Consider the following 19,793-nt stretch of genomic DNA (forward strand, 5'->3'; position numbering starts at 1 on the left):
AGAAACCATTTTGTAAAGAGCTCAGCTGCAAACAAATCACCTGTACAGAATTCAGCTACAAACAAATCACCCTGTAGAGAGGTCAGCTAGAAGAAATTACCTTGTACATAGTTCAGCTACAAAGAAACCACCAAGTAGAGAGTTCAGCTGCAAAGAAATCACCCTGAATAAAATTTCTGCCACAAACAAATTGCCCTGTAGAAAGATCAGTTAGAAGAAGTTACCTTGTAGAGAGTTCAGCTACAAAGAAACCATTCTGTAAACAGCTCAGCTGCAAACAATTCACCTGTACAGAATTCAACTACAAACAAATCACTCTGTAGAGAGATCAGCTAGAAGAAATTACTTTGTAGAGAGTTCAGCTACAAAGAAACCACCATGTAGAGAGTTCAGCTGCATAGAAATCACCCTGTATAAAATTCTGCCACAAGCAAATTGCCCTGTAGAAAGATCAGTTAGAAGAAGTTACCTTGTAGATAGTTCAGCTACAAACAGATCTCCCTGTAGAGAGATCAGCTAGAAGAAATTACCTTGTAGAGAGTTCAGCTACAAAGAAACCACCATGTAGAAACTTCAGCTGCAAAGAAATCACCCTGTAGAAAATTCTGCCAGAAACAAATTGCCCTGTAGAAAGATCAGTTATAAGAAGTTACCTTTTAGAGAGTTCAGCTACAGAGAAACCATTCTGTAAAGAGCTCAGCTGCAAACAAATCACCTATACAGAATTCAGCTACGAACAAATCATCCTGTAGAGAGATCAGCTAGAAGACGTTACCTTGTAGATAGCTCAGCTACAAACAAATCTCCCTGTAGAGAGATCAGCTAGAAGAAATTACCTTGTAGAGAGTTCAGCTACAAAGAAACCATCATTTAGAAAGTTCAGCTTCAAACAAATCACCTGTAGAGAGTTCAGCTACAAGCAAATCTCCCTGTAGAGAGATCAGCTAGAAGAAGTTACCTTGTAGATAGTTCAGCTACAAACAAATCTCTCTGTAGAGAGATCAGCTAGAAGACATTACCTTGTAGAGAGTTCAGCTACAAAGAAACCATCATTTAGAAAGTTCAGCTTCAAACAAATCACCTGTAGAGAGTTCAGCTACAAGTAAATCTCCCTGTAGAGAGATCAGCTAGAAGAAGTTACCTTGTAGATAGTTCAGCTACAAACAAATCTCCCTGTAGAGAGATCAGCTAGAAGACATTACCTTGTAGAGAGTTCAGCTACAAACAAACCATCATTTAGAAAGTTCAGCTTCAAACAAATCTCCCTGTAGAGAGATCAGATAGAAGAAGTTACCTTGTAGAGAGTAAAGCTACAAACAAATCATCCTATTGAAAGATCAGATAGAAGAAGTCACCTTGTAGAAAGTTCAGTTACAAAGAAACCACCATGTAGAGAGTTCAGCTACAAACTAGCCACCTTGTAGAGACATCAGCTAGAAAAGTTACCTTGTAGAGAGTTCAGCTACAAACAAATCTCCCTGTAGAGAGATCAGCTAGAAGAAATTAAATTGTAGAGAGTTCAGCTACAAAGAAACCATTCTGTAAAGAGCTCAGCTGCAAACAAATCACCTGTACAGAATTCAGCTTCAAACAAATCACCCAGTACAGAGATCAGCTAGAAGATATTACCTTGTAGATAGTTCAGCTACAAACAAATCACCCTGTAGAAAGATCAGTTTGAAGAAGTTACCTTTTAGAGAGTTCAGCTACAAAGAAACCATTCTGTAAAGAGCACAGCTGCAAACAAATCACCTGTACAGAATTCAGCTACAAACAAATCACCTGTAGAGAGTTCAGCTACAAACAAATCACCCAGTACAGAGATCAGCTAGAAGATATTACCTTGTAGATAGTTCAGCTACAAACAAATCACCCTGTAGAAAGATCAGTTTGAAGAAGTTACCTTTTAGAGAGTTCAGCTACAAAGAAACCATTCTGTAAAGAGCACAGCTGCAAACAAATCACCTGTACAGAATTCAGCTACAAACAAATCACCTGTAGAGAGTTCAGTTACAAACAAATCTCCCTGTAGAGAGGTCAGCTAGAAGAAGTTACCTTGTAGAGAGTGAAGCTACAAACAAATCACCCTATTGAAAGATCAGCTAGAAGAAGTCACCTTGTAGAAAGTTCAGTTACAAAGAAACCACCATGTAGAGAGTTCAGCTACAAACTAGCCACCTTGTAGAGACATCAGCTAGAAAAGTTACCTTGTAGAGAGTTCAGCTACAAAGAAACCATTCTGTAAAGAGCTCAGCTGCAAACAAATGACCTGTACAGAATTCAGCTACAAACAAATCACCCTGTAGAGAGATCAGCTAGAAGAAATTACCTTGCAGATAGTTCAGCTACAAACAAATCACCCTGTAGAAAGATCAGTTAGAAGAAGTTACTTTGTAGAGAGTTCAGCTACAAAGAAACCATTTTGTAAAGAGCTCAACTGCAAACAAATCACCTGTGCAGAATTCAGCTATGAACAAATCACCCTGTAGAGAGATCAGCTAGAAGAAGTTACCTTGTAGAGAGTTCAGCTACAAACAAATCTCCCTGTAAAGAGATCAGCTACCTTGTAGAGAGTTCAGCTACAAAGAAACCATCATGTAGAGAGTTCAGCTGCAAAGAAATCACCACTGCCCAAATTTCAAGGCAATAGCTCTTTCCAATCTGAAGTTATCAATTGTCAAAGTTGGCAAATTGGATGTGTGGAAGGCCCCTTTTCGCAAATCCGGTCACATATGTATTATATATATAATTGTACATCTACTGATAAAATATTTAAAGTACGTACATCTACTTCATGTTTTCTTCTTCCTGTAGTAAAGAAAAAAAACATAGGTTTAAAAAGTCCCAAAGCTGGCCATAGGCTGGCTTTGGGGTATACAAATACAAAAAGAAATGAAATCTAATCCAAAACAGCCAAGCTGTAAAAAAAGTGTGCGGCCCTCAGAAAGGCTATGGTGAAAAAAGATGTGAAATCCAAGGTGGCGGCCAAGAAATGGCTGTGATGGTAGGTTAATGGTAAAAATTTTAATAACGACAATTCAGGTGAATTTTTGTGCTGCTTCACAAAATTTACCTGAATTGTCATTATTAAAATTTTTACCATTAACCTACCATCACAGCCATTTCTTGGCCGCCACCTTGGATTTCACATCTTTTTTCACCATAGCCTTTCTGAGGGCCGCACACTTTTTTTACAGCTTGGCTGTTTTGGATTAGATATATAATACATATATTGATTACAGAAATCTCCATGGTGGTTTCTTTGTAACTGAATACTCTACAAGATGACTTCTTCTAGATGCTCTCTCTACAGGGTGAATTGTTTGTAGTTGAACGATCTACAAGGTAACTTCTTCTAGCTGATCTCTCTACAGGGTGATTTGTTTGTAACTGAATTCTGTACAGGTGATTTATTTGCAGCTGAGCTCTTTACAGAATGGTTTCTTTGTAGCTGAACTCTCTACAAGGTAACTTCTTCTAACTGATCTTTCTACAGGGTGATTTGTTTGTAGCTGAATTATCTACAAGGTAATTTCTTCTAGCTGATCTCTTATTTGTTTGTAGCTGAATTCTGTACAGGTGGTATGTTTGCAGCTGAGCTCTTTACAGAATGGTTTCTTTGTAGCTGAACTCTCTACAAGGTAACTTTTCTAGCTGATATCTCTACAAGGTCACTTTTTCTAGCTGATCTCTCTACAGGGAGATTTGTTTGTAGCTGAACTCTCTACATGATGGTTTCTTTGTAGCTGAACTCTCTACAGGGTAACTTCTTCTAGCTGATCTTTCTACAGGGTGATTTGTTTGTAGCTGAATTCTGTACAGGTGATTTGTTTGCAGCTGAGTTCTTTACAGAATGGTTTCTTTGTAGCTGAACTCTCTACAAGGTAACTTCTTCTAGCTGATGTCTCTACAAGGTCACTAGTTTGTAGCTGAGCTCTCTACATGGTGGTTTCTTTGTAACTGAACTCTCTATACAAGGTGACTTCTTCTAGCTGATCTTTCTACAGGGTGATTTGTTTGTAGCTGAACTCTCTACAACGAACTTCTTCTAGCTGATCTCTCTACAGGGAGATTTGTTTGTAACTGAACTCTCTACAGGTGATTTGTTGGCAGTTGAACTCTCTACATGATGGTTTCTTTGTAACTGAACTCTCTGCAAGGTAACTTCTTCTATTGATCTCTCTATAGGGCTATTTGTTTGTAGCTGAACTCTCTACATGGTGGTTTCTTCTAGCTGAACTATCGCTTCCATAGTTGCATGAACTCCCCACATGCAAGGTAACTTCTTCTAGCTGATCTCCCTACAGGGTGAATTGTTTGTAGCTGATCTCTCTACAGGGTGACTTGTTTGTAGCTGATCTCTATACAGGTTACTTGTTTCTAGCTGATCTCTTGAATTCTCTTCAGGGTGACTGCTCTATTAGGATGACTGCTCTATTAGAGTATCTCAATCTCGCACTTGCTGCACCAAGTTGGATTTCGTGTTATAACTCCGTGGCTTTAAGTCTGATACTTCTACACCATTGAAGAGCCTTTCTAAGATGATTATTCCATCTGTACAGTGATTTTCAAAGCATTACCCCAAGCAGTTTATCTGGTAGGCGTGGCAAGCAGTCGTTTTTTAATAGCTAATCTCGATTGCATAATTGTTACACTCTGTTGGTTTTTTCATTGTATCTTCCTGGTTTTAAGCTCAATTTCTTTCAAACCACAAAAGGTTTGAGGTTCAATAGTTAACCTATTCGCCCACCGATTTTCAGCTTCTTCCCATACGCGGTTTACGCTGTAGGTGTGACAACATATTTGTGTTATTTTTAGTGAATAATCACTCATAACGCTTTGTCTATTTATCGTATTCCAGCAAAAGTTGGTACTGAGATGCGCCTTTATACCCCCCTTCTGTGTGGCAAATTTCAAGGCAATCGGATGTGGCGTTCGCATTTTATAGCAGTTTTTGTAAGTGTGCGAAAAGGGGAAGAAAAATAAAAAATAAGAAAAAACGAAGAAACTAAGCCAATTTGTGAAGTCGCATATCTCAGGAACGCGTGAAGCGATTGTGCTCAAATTTGGAATGTGGAGTGCTGAAGTTGGAGGGAGTGTCCACAGCAAACATCATCTTGTTTCATCAAGGCAACACAAAGCTACGAAAATTGCATTTTCTTTCTTCCTGTCAATATACTTACGGGTGTTGCGCGCCGGCTTCTTGGGCCGCACAACACTCTACCGTGTGTCTTGATAAATAATAAATAATGTTTGAGAAAACTACAAGGCCTAAGGCTTCGCACTCACTGGGAATAGAATCCATGTTGTATGAAGAGACAATCATAAAATGGACGGGTGTTTTCGTGAAGGTGATAGAAACGTACGATTCTATTTAATGCCAATCAAACCAACTAGCACGTGATACCCACTAAATAAACAAACTACTGTTCAGTGCTTGAAAGTGGGTGACAGCAACTATTTCGATTGGAAGACGAGTGGTTGCTACGCCTGCTTAATAAACAACATGATTGGAAGTTGCTACTACAATCGCTGGAGGTCAGTTTGTGTTGGTTAAAACACTTTAATAGTCTTGTTTCTCTAGTCTCACGTAACTAGGCTACCTTCACTCATGTATGGGATGGGAGAAAGCCTCACCTGGCAGGCCATTGTAGGGGTGGGCAGTATACCGGTATTTAGTTGTTGTGCAATATATTTTTAAAACGGATTAACAACATTTATTAATACCGCATACCGATATACAAAGAATACTGGAAATAACCAGTTCTCGAATGGTATTACTCCAGCTGGTGCTAATAAGCCAGTTGCTTGTACGGTATGGCAGAGCTTGTTAATAAAAGTGGAACGAAGAGTGTAGCATGGGATTATTTTGGTTTAGAGAAAGGTGCTGATGGGAGAGTGGTTAACGATGGAAGTGCCGTTTGTCATCTTTGTCGTAAACGCGTGTTGGCTAAACATGGAAACACCTCAAATTTGTTTTCACATTTAAAGAATAATCACTCAACAGTGTACAAAGAGGCTATGGATGCAATGAAAGCTAAGGAGGACTCCACTGAACGACGAGCAAGATGCGTTCCACCGGTTAATCAGCCTACATATCAAGAAGCGATGGTCCGCTCACAGCCATACGATCGGAAGGGAAAGAAATGGAAGGAACTAAGCGATTCTATTACTTATTTCATAACCAAGGACTGCTTACCTGTTAACACCGTCGAAGGTGCTGGCTTTAGGAAAAAGGTTAAAACTTTTGATTCACGCTACGACATTCCAAGTCACAATCATATTTCAAGAATAGCTTTACCAAGCCTTCATGCCACCGTAAAGCAGCAAGTTAAGCAAGGAATTAGCTTGATAAGCCATTTTTCATCAACGACAGATATGTGGTCAAGTATGAGGATGGTACCTTATATCAGCTAAACCATACACTACATCAATGATGAATGGAAACTGTGTAATGAGTGCTTACAGACCCAATATTTACCTGAGAATCACACAGGAGCTAATTTGGCAGAAGCAATAAAAGCAGCATTGGAGACTTGAAGCTTAGATGTTGTTAACCAAATTTGCCTTACAATAGACAATGGTAGCAATATCATTTCTGCTGCAAGGATCGTGGACTGGCTAAGGCTTCCCTGTTTTGGCCACAACTTACACCTTGCTGTCACTAAAGCTGTGTAAGATGACAGTCGATGCAGTCGGGCACTTGGTGTGTGTAGGAAAATAGTCAGTTCTTTTTCAATGAGCTGGAAGAGGAAAAGGGAACTGACAAAAGCCCAAATTAACATGGATATCAAGCAGCATTCCTTAGTTGCAGTAAGTATAGCAAACATTTGAAGTATGTTTCAATGTTTGTACAAATAAAAATGAAATAGTTCTTTTACCTGTAGGACTGCCCTACCAGGTGGGGTTCAATGTCAAAGATGGTATCAAGAATTTTGGAACAGAAGGAACCTATCAGCTGCAACAAAATTTTCCAAATTTTCTATACAGCAGAGTTTTCTGATGACTGACTGCCTTGTAACTCAATAATGGCTAAGAGTTTGATTTTTTCACTGTTTGATGTCACTTCAGCCCCCACTGTTGCCTTTTTCCATACCACAGTAAGTACAATGCATGCATCATGGACTTAATTAAGTTGCCTTTGTGCCCCATTTCTCTTCATTGACAGCTCAATGTGTCGATTCCTGGTAACATGTAGTGGCTTCCCTATCTGTAATCACCCATATTTCCATAAACCCTGTAGCCAGATTAATTGCAGAGGCACTTCTCTCCATTTTTAATGCTGTGTAACAGGCAGAACATCCCTGAAAATGAAGTGTAATGGCCACTTCACTATTCAGTAATTGATTATTGGGGCGCATGCTCAGACGCAAAATTAATTTGATGGCATGAATGTATGCATCATGGAGTTATCTTTCTTTGCATTCAATGTGTTTTTGCTGGCAATGTAAGGTGTTGATTAGCAGTAGTAAATTAATGGTTTCATTTGTAAATGAAAATCATCTGTGCACCATGCCTTAAACAGTAAGCAAATTTGTTGTAACTCATCATTTGCCATGAGTACAAGTACAAGGAATTTTTTAAGCTTCACTTTGGACAATAGAAATAAAAAGTGATGAAACAAGGGAGATCATGCATCTATTTCTGCAGGTATGCCAATGGCAAAATTGAGTTACCAGAGCCATCCAATTTATGGGTGGATATAAATTTGGTACAGATCATTCCAAAATTGGATGACCAGAGCCATCCACTTTTGGATGACTACAATTTGGTACAGATTATTTCAAAATTGGAAGACTAAAACCATCCACTATTGGATGACTATAAATTTGGAACAGATTATTCCAAAAATGGATGACCAGAACCATCATCACTAAATAGGAAATGAGCTATTTCCATCCAAAATTGGAAGAATATATCACAGAGTAAAAAACACATCCAAAAGTGGATTTTAAATAGGTCCACCATATCCTTCCATTTTTGAAGTGGAACATATATGGAAGAAAGACATAGGAAGGAAAGTTATGCCTAACAGTGAACATTTTCCTGTAGATCAGTGAAAAAAATAGTAATAATGAAAAAAATGGCATATCTCAGGCTCTTTTTGCTTTTGACCTCATATTATCCAAAGGTTTCATTTGTTGTTGGGGGAGATTTTAAGGTAGTAATTATGTGAGTGTTCTATCAGGATTATGGAAAAACAACAATATATACTGTAAGTGACCTCTATTATGAACCACTACCATGGGTCATGATATGTGAATGTGCATACATATATAAATACGTAGTCTGCCACTTACATCACATTAAGACTCTTCAAATAGCAAACAGCAGCATTAATATTCTCATGACATTTTCTAGCAAATGATGAACATGTAGGATCAGAGACAAATTCAGGATCAAATATAATGCCCTCCACAGTACATGGACAAGCCTGAAGAGCACTGTGCTTTATAATTTCATTGCTTTCTGCAAACCATAAATTACAGTATTTCAGTAGTGCAGTTTCTCCAGTAAATTGACCAAATAGTTTTTGAGCAAATGACAAAATTGAAGAAGTATACATAATGTTGAGATTCTTCGTGTGCTTGACTAAAACTATGACTGAAATTTCAAAATGAAATATTCTTGGTCTATTAATTCTTTGTAGAAATGTAACATTTCCATTGTCATAATCAGTGTGTACAATGTTAAACACTGGTAGTCCATGGCCACGCTTTTGCCATCCACCCAAAAAAAAAAACCAATTTTCAACTGAAAAGGTTATAGTACAATTTTCTTTAAATTGATCCTTCTTTACTTGTTCAGGGTTCCATCTAGCCATATGAGGCCTGCCATATTCAATTAGAGCAAATTCTAGTTCTCCATCACCATCATATATATGTACATCTGGTGTCTTAAACACAGCTAGAACTAAAACAAAATAAATCAAAATGGATGATCAAGACACGCGGTAGTGTGTCGTGCGGCCCAAGAAATCGGGGCGCCACACCGTGAGTATATTAACAGGAAGAAAGAAAATGCAATTTGCACACCTATGTAGTTCTGTGATCCCTTATCCGATTGGAACCAAATTTGTTAGAGACATGCCGCCCAGTTAGGGGAGTCTACATACCAAATTTGAAGAACATTGCTCCAGCCATTTCCGAGATACGAGCGAACAAAAGTTCGTTTTAATTTCTTCGTTTTTTCTTCTTCATCTTCATTTCGCACACTTCGCAAAATTCGCCATAAAACACGAATGCGTGCTCTGATTGGGCTGAAATTTGGCACACTTAAAGGGCTCATTAAGGCGGATCTCCATACCAACTTTGGTAGGAATCCGATGAACATTCACGGAGTTATGACCGATTATTTGCGTAATTTAAGGTCGAAGGTCTGTCACGTCTACAGGGTAAACCCTTGGAGGAATCAGTTGAAAATTGATATGTAGATGGAGCAACCATCGTAGGAGTGCCTTTTTGTGGTTTGAAAGGAATTGGGATAAAGACCATGCAGATATGACACAAAACCCAACCTGTGTCAAAATTACGCGATTGATTTTTGTGAATAAAAAAAACTTTTAGTTTCGTGTCTACCAGGCAAACCGCTTAGAGCAACGAGCTGAAAATCAGTATATAACTGGAATAATCATCATAGAAAGTCCTTGCAGTAGTACAGAAGAATCAGGTTACAAATCACTGAGTTATGACTCCCTCCGAGTATTTCTTCGTCCTCTGGTGTTGTAAGACCTCAACTATACTGCTGAAACTGAAGAATTACCACGAGAAGAAACCGTAGACACCAGACGAGGAAGAATCTTATAGTCCCAGACATCGGACTATTCCCGCCAAAACGTTTACGCTGTTGTACCGTGGCTAACATCACTAACGGTACCTGTAAAGGTTCGACCATTCTAAACAATCGAACTGTGTGTTTTCTGTCGTTATTTTGCAGTCACCACACGAAATACATGAAATGAGTACTCCTAGTCGACGTACTAGAAAGATCAAACGGAAAAAGCCCATTCACAACACTCCTCCTAACAACAATGTTGTTAAGAAGACTAAGGAAACTCAGGATGACAACCAGATTGAATGTTTAATTTGTGACAACATCATATTAGAGCCTGGAGAAAACACAGATGGTCACGACGCTGTATTCTGCGAAGGGGAATGTCAGGGGTGGATTCATAGACATTGTACCGGCATTACTCGTCCTGTGTTTGAGAAGTTACTAAGTGAGTCCGCTCCATACTTGTGTCCACACTGCACCTTTAGCAAACAATATAATGAAATCAATGCTTTAAAAGAGACCATAAAGACCCTAACTGACAAAATAAGCAAGCTAGAAGGGAACCAGACTAGCCATCCTAAAACTATACACCAGCAGCCAATGTTGCCTAGTAACCAATTGCCTGATCCCCCAAATCAACCTACAACTCCCCTCATCAATCAGCAAAGGTCATCCGACAGGAAGTGCAATGTAGTATTTTATGGTATCGCAGAATGTCCTCCAAACACATCTAAACCTGCTAGATCCCAATCTGATCTTAAAAACATCCTATCAGTTGTACCCAATATTGAAAGCTCAGCAATTAAAGATTTACACCGACTAGGGAAATTCAAACCAACTCAGCAACGCCCAAGACCACTTTTATACAGTTTCTCCGTGCACTAGATGCTCAAGCTGTCCTGTATGATAGAAGTAAGCTTTCTCCTCCTATACTTGCCAAGCCTGATATGACCCCTGAAGAGAGAAACACTGAATCCTTACTACTTAAAGAAAGATGGAAGCTTATCCAACAAGGCTATTCTCGCAAATCTATCAAAATTCGTAATGCTCACATTTATGTCAATAATCAGCCACATGGCATAGTCACCAATTCAAAGTTTAACCAACTCAGCCAGCTTGCTCCTCTTTCCTTTGACGCTGCAAGTACAAATACATCTCAGCCTGAGCCATCCCAAACTATGGACAATACTTCCACTGATTCCCAATGACTAAATTCTGATAAAAGATATTATTGTCCTGATGATTTTACCCCTACAGAATCAATCCCTAGTCACAACAATAATGACAACAATTACAATCCATTAGTCAACGTGTCTCAATATCCACTAAAACTCAATGTAATAATCTTAAGTGTCTTAGTTTAAACTGTTGCAGCCTCAGAAGCTCAAGTAAGAAGGCTTGCCTTCTAGCACTGATTGACGAATCCAACCCAGACATCATCTGTGGCTGTGAATCCCACCTTAACCAGTCCTATTACTCCTCAGAAATTTTTCCTGATTTGTACATTGAAATAAGAAAGGATCGGGTTGAGGGAGCTGGGGGGGTCTTCATTGCTGTGAAAAGGTAATTTAATGTTTCAGAAGAATGTGAACTAAATACTAATGCAGAGCTAGTTTGGGCTAAGGTATCAATTCCTAATACACAACCTATCTATGTTTGTTCATATTATCGTTCACCTGACAACAATTTAAATCCTATTTTACAACTTCAGATATCTCTAAACAAATTAGTAGAAAAGTCACTCAACATACCATCAATTTTACTTATGGGCGACTTTAATTTTCCTAGTATTGTGTGGTCAGATGGTTATGGTCTACTAAACCCTAATCCAACTAATGGCAGTGAACTTAATAATGTATTTCTTGAGACCATGAATGATGCTAGTTTAGAGCAGTATGTCACTGAACCCACCCGCCAGAACAACATATTAGACTTGGTCTTATCTAGCAATAACAATATTCATAATTTAAATGTAGTTCCAGGAATCTCTGATCATGATGCTATTCAGTTTTAACTCTCAGTAACACATAAATCAGCCATACACAAGCCTCCACACAAGGTAGCATTATACCATAGATGTGATCTCACCAATATTAAAAGGGACCTACAGGATTTTGCGAATTATTTCCTACAAAGTGACTCAACTTCCAAATCCGTTGATACAATGTGGTCGGAATTTAAAGACGCTATTCATGAATGCATAGACAAACATGTACCACATAGAACAGTTCGATCTAACAAGAGTCTACCTTGGATTAACCATGAGATTAAAAAGGATATGAAAACTAGAAAACGTCTATATAACGCTGCTAAGAAGAATAATAGGCAAGATGACTGGAATGCTTATAAAAGAATGAAGAATTTGATTAATGTAAAGTTAAAAGATGCCCACAATAATTACTATGGAAGACTATTTGACAACTCCTTTGGTGGGAACAAAAGACAATTCTGGAAGTAAATAAAAGCAAAAAGAAGACACTAATGCAATCTCCACAATCATGATTGATGGGTCTCCCCACACAGATACCTTAAGCAAGGCTGAAGCACTCAACAAACAGTTTAAGTCAGTTTTTACTCATGAAGATATCGACAATATTCCAACCATGGCCACATCTTCTGATACTGGAAATTCATTTCCCATCATGTCTGATATCACATTCTCCTTAAATGGAATACAGCAAGCACTCTGTAATCTTCAAGTAAATAAAGCAAGTGGTCCTGATCGTATTCCTCCCTATATTCTTAAAAACTGTGCTGAAGAAATCTCTCCAGTGCTAAAAGTGATATTCACCAAATCATTCACAACAGGTATTTTCCTAAAGACTGGCTTACAGCTAACATATGTCCAGTTCACAAAAAAGGAAGACATGATGATGCTTCTAACTATAGGCCCATCTCTCTGACATCTATTTGCTCCAAAGTCCTTGAGCACATCATATATCACAACATCATGAATCACTTAAACAACAACAATATTCTCATAGAGAATCAACATGGGTTCCGAGCAAATCATTCCTGTGTCACCCAGTTACTAACACTAACAGAAGACATATCATATGCCCTCGATCACCGGAAGCAAGTTGATGTAATCCTTCTCGACTTTGCTAAAGCTTTCGATACTGCTCCCCTCAACGACTCCTTACCAAACTTCATTTTTATGGAATTCAGAATGACACTTATAACTGGATTAAGGCATGGCTTTCCAACCGCACCCAGCAAATCCTTCTTGATGGTATAACATCTAGCTCAGTAGCTGTAACATCTGGTGTCCCTCAGGGCACAGTCCTCGGTCCTCTTATGTTCCTGTTGCACATAAATGACATCACCACCAACATAAAGTCGCCTTTACGAATATTTGCAGACGACTGTCTTTTGTACAGAGTTATTAACTCTCCAGAAGACACTATCATTCTCCAATAAGACCTAGATCAAATCTCACATTGGGTCAAAATATGGCAGCTTAGACTAAATGTTACAAAATGTGCACTAATTCGATGTAGCAGATCCCTAACACCAATAGTTCATCACTATACACTTAATAATTCTTTCCTAAAAGAAACTGACCAGCATCTCTACCTGGGGATCATGTTGAATAAGACATTGTCATGGTCGTCACACATATCTAACATAGCTAAGAAAGCATCTAATACTTTAAATTTTATAAAGCGTAATCTGAGTGATTGTTCAAGAGAAGTAAAAGCACAAGCATATCTTACCATGGTAAGACCCCAAATGGAGTTTGCCTCAGTTGTTTGGGACCCCTGTTATAATGTTGATGTAGACAAATTGGAAAAAATCCAGCGTAGAGCAGCCAGGTGGGTCATCAGTGATTACAACAGAACTAGCTCCGTGACACAAATATTAAATCAACTATCCTGGCCTACCCTACGGACACGACGAAAGATATCTAGACTGCAACTGCTCCACAAAATCCTCCATCAAGACATATCCCTATCAATTCCCCTATATTATCAATTTGTAGAGAGACAAACAAGACACTATCATCCCTTGCATTTTATCCTGCCCACACCATCAACAACATCTTATCAACAATCATTTTACTCAAGATCAATCAAAGAATGGAATGAACTGCCTGTATTTATTATGGAGATGACAAACTATGATGAGTTTACAACTAACTTAATATCACACTTTACAAACAATCAACACCACATTAGTTAGTATATAACTGTACCTAATACTGTGATTCCCTTTTTTTCCTGGGAACACCAGCTGTGCTGACTGCCCAGTAATCATAAATAAATAAATAAATAAATATGACTCGAAAGGCAACTATGTGCAGCAAATGCGAGATTGAGATACTCTAATAGAACAGTCACCCTAATAAAGCATTCAGCTGCATTTATAATTTACTCAGCATTGCAAGTTATTCTGTAGGGAATTCAGCTACAAACAAGTCACCCTGTAGTCAGATCAGCTAGAAGAAGGTACCTAATAGAGAGTTCAGCTACAAAGAAGCCATCATGTAGAGAGTTCAGCTCAAATAAATCACTCTGTAGAGAATTCAGCTACAAACCAATTGCCCTGTAGAGAGATCAGCTAGAAGAAGTTACCTTGTAGAGAGTTCAGTTACAAAGAAACAATCATACAAGAGTTTAGCTGCAAACAAATCACCCGGTAGAAAGTTCTGCTATGAACAGATCACACTGTAGAGAGTTCAGTTAGAAACAAGTCATCCTGTAGATAGATCAGCTAGAAGAAGTCACCTTGTAGAGAGTTCAGCTCCAAAGAAACCACCATGTAAGAGAGTTCAGCTGCAAACAAATCACCTGTAGAGAGTTCAGCTACAAACAAGTCACCCTGTACAGAGATCAGCTAGAAACAAGTCATCCTGTAGAGAGTTCAGCTACAAACAAGTCACCCTGTAGAGAGATCAGCTAGAAACAAGCCACCCGTAGAGAGTTCAGCTAGACAAAGTTACATTGTAGAGAGTTCAGCTACAAAGAAACTACCATGTAGAGAGTTCAGCTGCAAACAAATCTCCCTGTAGAAAGATCAGCTAGAAGAAGTTACCTTGTAGAGAGTTCAGCTACAAACAAATCACCCTGTAGAGAGTTCAGCTACAAACAAGTCACCTTGTAGAGAGTTCAGCTAGAAGAAGTTACATTGTAGAGAGTTCAGCTACAAAGAAACTACCATGTACAGAGTTCAGCTGCAAACAAATGCCCTGTAGAGAATTCAGCTACAAACAAATCACCCTGTAGAAAGATCAGCTAGAAGAAGTTACCTTGTAGAGAGTTCAGCTACAAACAAATCACCCTGTACAGAGTTCAGCTACAAACAAGTCACCCTGTAGAGAGTTCAGCTAGAAGAAGTTACATTGTAGAGAGTTCAGCTACAAAGAAACTACCATGTAGAGAGTTCAGCTGCAAACAAATCTCCCTGTAGAAAGATCAGCTAGAAGAAGTTACCTTGTAGAGAGTTCAGCTACAAACAAATCACCCTGTAGAGAGTTCAGCTACAAACAAGTCACCCTGTAGAGAGTTCAGCTAGAAGAAGTTACATTGTAGAGAGTTCAGCTACAAAGAAACTACCATGTACAGAGTTCAGCTGCAAACAAATTGCCCTGTAGAGAATTCAGCTACAAACAAATCACCCTGTAGAAAGATCAGCTAGAAGAAGTTACCTTGTAGAGAGTTCAGCTACAAACAAATCACCCTGTAGAGAGATCAGCTAGAAGAAGTCACCTTGTAGAGAGTTCAGTTACAAAGAAACCATCATGTAGATAGTTCAGCTAGAAGAAGTTACATTGTAGAGAGTTCAGCTACAAAGAAACTACCATGTAGAGAGTTCAGCTGCAAACAAATTGCCCTGTAGAGAGTTCAGCTACAAACAAGTCACCCTGTAGAAAGATCAGCTAGAAGAAGTTACCTTGTAGAGAGTTCAGCTACAAACAAGTCACCCTGTAGAGAGATCAGCTAGAAACAAGCCACCCGTAGAGAGTTCAGCTAGAATAAGTTTCATTGTAGAGAGTTCAGCAGTTCAGCTGCAAACAAATCGTCCTGTAGAGAATTCAGCTACAAACAAATCACCCTGTAGGAAGATCAGCTAGAAGAAGTTACCTTGTAAAGAGTTCAGCTACAAACAAATCACCCTGTAGAGAGTTCAGCTACAAACAAGTCATCCGGTAGAGAGATCAGCTAGAAGTATCACTTTGCAGAGAGGTCAGCTACAAAGAAATCACCCTGCTTTATCTTTTCTTCTTCCTGTAGTAAAGAAAAAAATGATAGGATAAAAAGCCCTAAAGCCGGCCATAGGCCGGCTTTGGGGTATACAAATACAAAAAGAAGTGAAATCTAATCCAAAACATCCAAGCTGTAAAAAAAGAGTGCGGCCCTGAGAAAGGCTATGGTGAAAAAAGATGTGAAATCCAAGGTGGTGGCCAAGAAATGGCTGTGATGGTAGGTTAATGGTAAAAATTTTAATAACAACAATTCAGGTGAATTTGGTGCCGCTTGGTTTTGGCACAAAATTCACCTGAATTGTCGTTATTAAAATTTTTACCATTAACCTACCATCACAGCCATTTCTTGGCCGCCACCTTGGATTTCACATCTTTTTTCACCATAGCCTTTCTCAGGGCCGCACTCTTTTTTTACAGCTTGGCTGTTTTGGATTAGATTGTATTAAAATAATGGTAAATCTTCATGTGTGACCTTATTTTACAAAGATGACTTTTGGACACAATTTAAATGCAGTGGTGTAGCTACCATTGAGGCAACCGAGGCAGCTGCCTTGGTAAAAAATGTTCAACAATTCAGGCTAAGCAACTTGAGTTTTCAGTGGTACCCCTAATTTTCTACTCAAACGTTTACTACTACTAAGATAACATTACTGTACCACACATAATAGGTTGATGATCTATATGGCTGTAGTACTAAGCAGGCCGGAACCAACGGTGACAAAGTCCTGCATTGGCTGCACCACTTTTCAGCTACTTGAATTTGTATCAAAAAGATCGAGATACTCTAACACTGTTCTCATTACACTGCTTGGTCTAAATCATTTACATTTATGTTAATTGTCTTTAAATTACTTTTCAAAAGTTCCAATGAGTCAACTGCATAGCATTGCATTGAGCTACTGAAATGATCACATAATGCATTAGCAGTTACAATCAAAAACTAGCTCCCACATGCCATTTCAAAGCATATAATTTCAAAAATTTTCCTTGAGGGAGCATGCCCTTATGCTCCTAGCTTGACATGCACCTGAATATCACATGAAAGAGATAATCTCTGATTTAAACATCACGACAGATCAATAAAAGTATTATAGTGTGCATGACTATGACCTCCGTTGCAGTCCATGGATGGCCTGACCTCTAAAAATATCTCCAGAGTAAGCCAGCTTTTTGTGCTGAGTTTCCAGTATAATAATTATTATTATTGGGGGTACAGGTAAGAAGGCAAAGCCTGTAAAAACCTGATATAAACAATCAAACTACAATTGAAGCATGGTATACTGTAGCATTAACTAAGCTGGAGCATTACTTATGACAAGTAGAAAAATGTTCAGTCTTCTGAAACACTTTCTTTCCAGTCAACCTGCAATTGCCAAACTTGAAAGTGTTTGTAAATCAGTTGAGTGAGACCTTCTCAATTAGGTCAATGTATAAACTTTGCCTCGGTAAAAAAAATTTTTCTGGCTACACCACTGTAAATGTAGTCCATTAAGCTTGTAGTAACTCAGTGAACTCACCGACACTGTATTATTATTGTACATAAGTAAAGTAATGCTCTTAAAGCTATTGTATTAAGGGCCTTCTAGAACATCAAAGAAGCAACCTTTCTTGATTTTTAGAAACAAATTACTTGCATTACACTGGCAATAATATTACAAACTGTAACATTGTTGAATGCTTTGAGGAATCACCTCAGCAGAGAACAGCAGGCTCTACCTGTACCCATAACACTGAGTTTTTCGGTATACAATACACTGTAATAGCACATATGATATTAAAAAAATTAAAAATTTTGAAATAAAGAATAGGGATTGCTTAAAATTACTATGAAACTAGAAGGGATCACTGGAATAAATTGACAAGGATAGTGGTTACGTAATTAAAACCCACAAATTCCCATTATGCCTTATTTAGTAGTGTCAACTAAAGTGAATTTTTATAGTTGAGTCACAATAGGAATTTGTGAGTTTACTTGATATAACCACAATCATTGTCGATTTATTTCAGCAATCCCTTCTGATTTTTAAGCAACTCCTATTCTGTATTTTAAAGTTTGTAGTAGATAAATTTTACAAATGTGACTGAATTTGGAAAATCACCCATATGGATGCTTTTGACACCTAAAATATTTGTGACCAGATCTGCGAAAACCTGACATAATGGTGCATTTTCAAATTTTTTTTTATTGAACATTTATAATCTACTTAGCCGAGTGCATGTTCTGGCCAGGTTTCAGCCTTGTATGCCTACAACTCTTGGAGTTACAGCCCTACAAAGTAGCAGCAACAGAAAAATCGATTTGTACAGCAAGTATTGGGAAAATAAATTACAGGTGTTTACAAAAACAGCTATAATTTACAAATGCAATGCAGTACAGAGTTGCAACTCACACCATTGTGTTCACCATGAATTGGGGAATCCCACTTTTGGCTATTGCACACATGTGGTTGATTTTGCTAAATCCGGTCACATATGTTGGTGCAATTTTCAAATTCCATTTTATAACACCACAACACACAGTAGTGTGTCATGCGGCCCAAGAAGCTGGTATGCAACACCGTAAGTATATTAACAGCAAGAAAGAAAATTTGTAATTCCATGTTGCCTTTATGAAACACTAAGATTTTTGCTGTGGGCACCTTTCAAGCATCCCCAAGATATAAGACTTCAAAAATTGGCTTAGTTTCTTCATTTTCTCCTTTTTCTTCGTCTTTTCACACACTTACAAAATTGCCATAAAACACAAATGCAATATCCAATTGCCTTGAAATTTGTCACACAGAAGGAGGGTTGGGGGTATAAAGGTGCATCTTGGTACCAACTTTGGCTAGAATACAATAAGCAGTCAAGGAGTCATTATTCACAAAAATAACATATATTGTCATGCCTACAGGGTGGAAAGATGCTGAAAATTGGTATATATGGATAGGTTTACAATTGAACCTCAAACCTTTTGTGGTTTGAAAGAAATCGAGCTAAAATCCACAAAGATACAAGAAAAAACAATAGTGTATAACAATTGTACGATCAAGATTTGCTAGCAAAAGAAACTGACTACTTGCCATGCCTACCAGACAAACCGCTCAGTGGAATGATTTGAAAATTGGTGTACAGATGGATTAATCACCTTAGAAAGGCTCTTAATAGTTGAGAAGAATCAGATTTAAAGCCACAGAGTTATACAAGTGTAAGGGCAAGATACTCTAATAGAGCGGTCACTCTAATAGAGCAGTCATCCTGAAGAGAGATCAGCTAGAAACAAGTAACCTTATATGGAGATCAGATACAAACAAATCACCCTGTACAGAGATCAGCTAGAAACTGTAAAGAGATCAGCTTGATCAATTCACCCTGTAGAGAGCTCAACTATATTTCAAGTCACCCTTTAGAGAGTTCAACTAGAAACAAGTTATCTTGTAAAGAGATCAAATGCTAGAAACAAGTCGCTCTGTAGAGAGATCAGCAGGAAACAGGTCACCCTGTAGAGCATTCAACTATATTTCAAGTCACCCTGTAAAGAGTTCAAATACAAACAATGAGAGTTCAGATACAGTTCAGTTATGTAATAAGTCGCCTTATTATTATGCAATAATCATTTATTAAATATTTAATCAGACAAAAAGCTATGCACATATTATTATAATTGCTTCTCTTATTCAACAATTCTTGTAGTAAAAAAAAGTTAAAAGGAAGCACCAAAGCCAGCTTATGGCTGGCTTTATGGCTTACAACACAAAAAGAAGTAATATCTAAACCAAAACAGCCAAGCTGTAAAAAAAGTGCAACCCCCAAAAGGCCAGGGTGAAATAAGTTG

At 38.2% G+C, this 19,793-nt stretch overlaps 1 protein-coding gene across 3 annotated transcripts in view; it reads right to left on the minus strand.

Moving 5' to 3' along the window:
- Positions 1-19,793, minus strand: part of LOC136246797 (protein mesh-like) — a 107,247-nt gene that overhangs the window by 63,673 nt on the left and 23,781 nt on the right. For all 3 annotated transcript variants that reach the window (XM_066038356.1, XM_066038357.1, XM_066038355.1), the window contains exon 5: positions 8,301-8,913. In XM_066038356.1, the coding sequence (XP_065894428.1) occupies positions 8,301-8,913 (613 nt within the window). The remainder of the gene's footprint in view (positions 1-8,300; positions 8,914-19,793) is intronic.

This window comes from Dysidea avara, chromosome 2, assembly GCF_963678975.1.
Source record: "Dysidea avara chromosome 2, odDysAvar1.4, whole genome shotgun sequence".
Classification (NCBI taxonomy): domain Eukaryota; kingdom Metazoa; phylum Porifera; class Demospongiae; order Dictyoceratida; family Dysideidae; genus Dysidea; species Dysidea avara.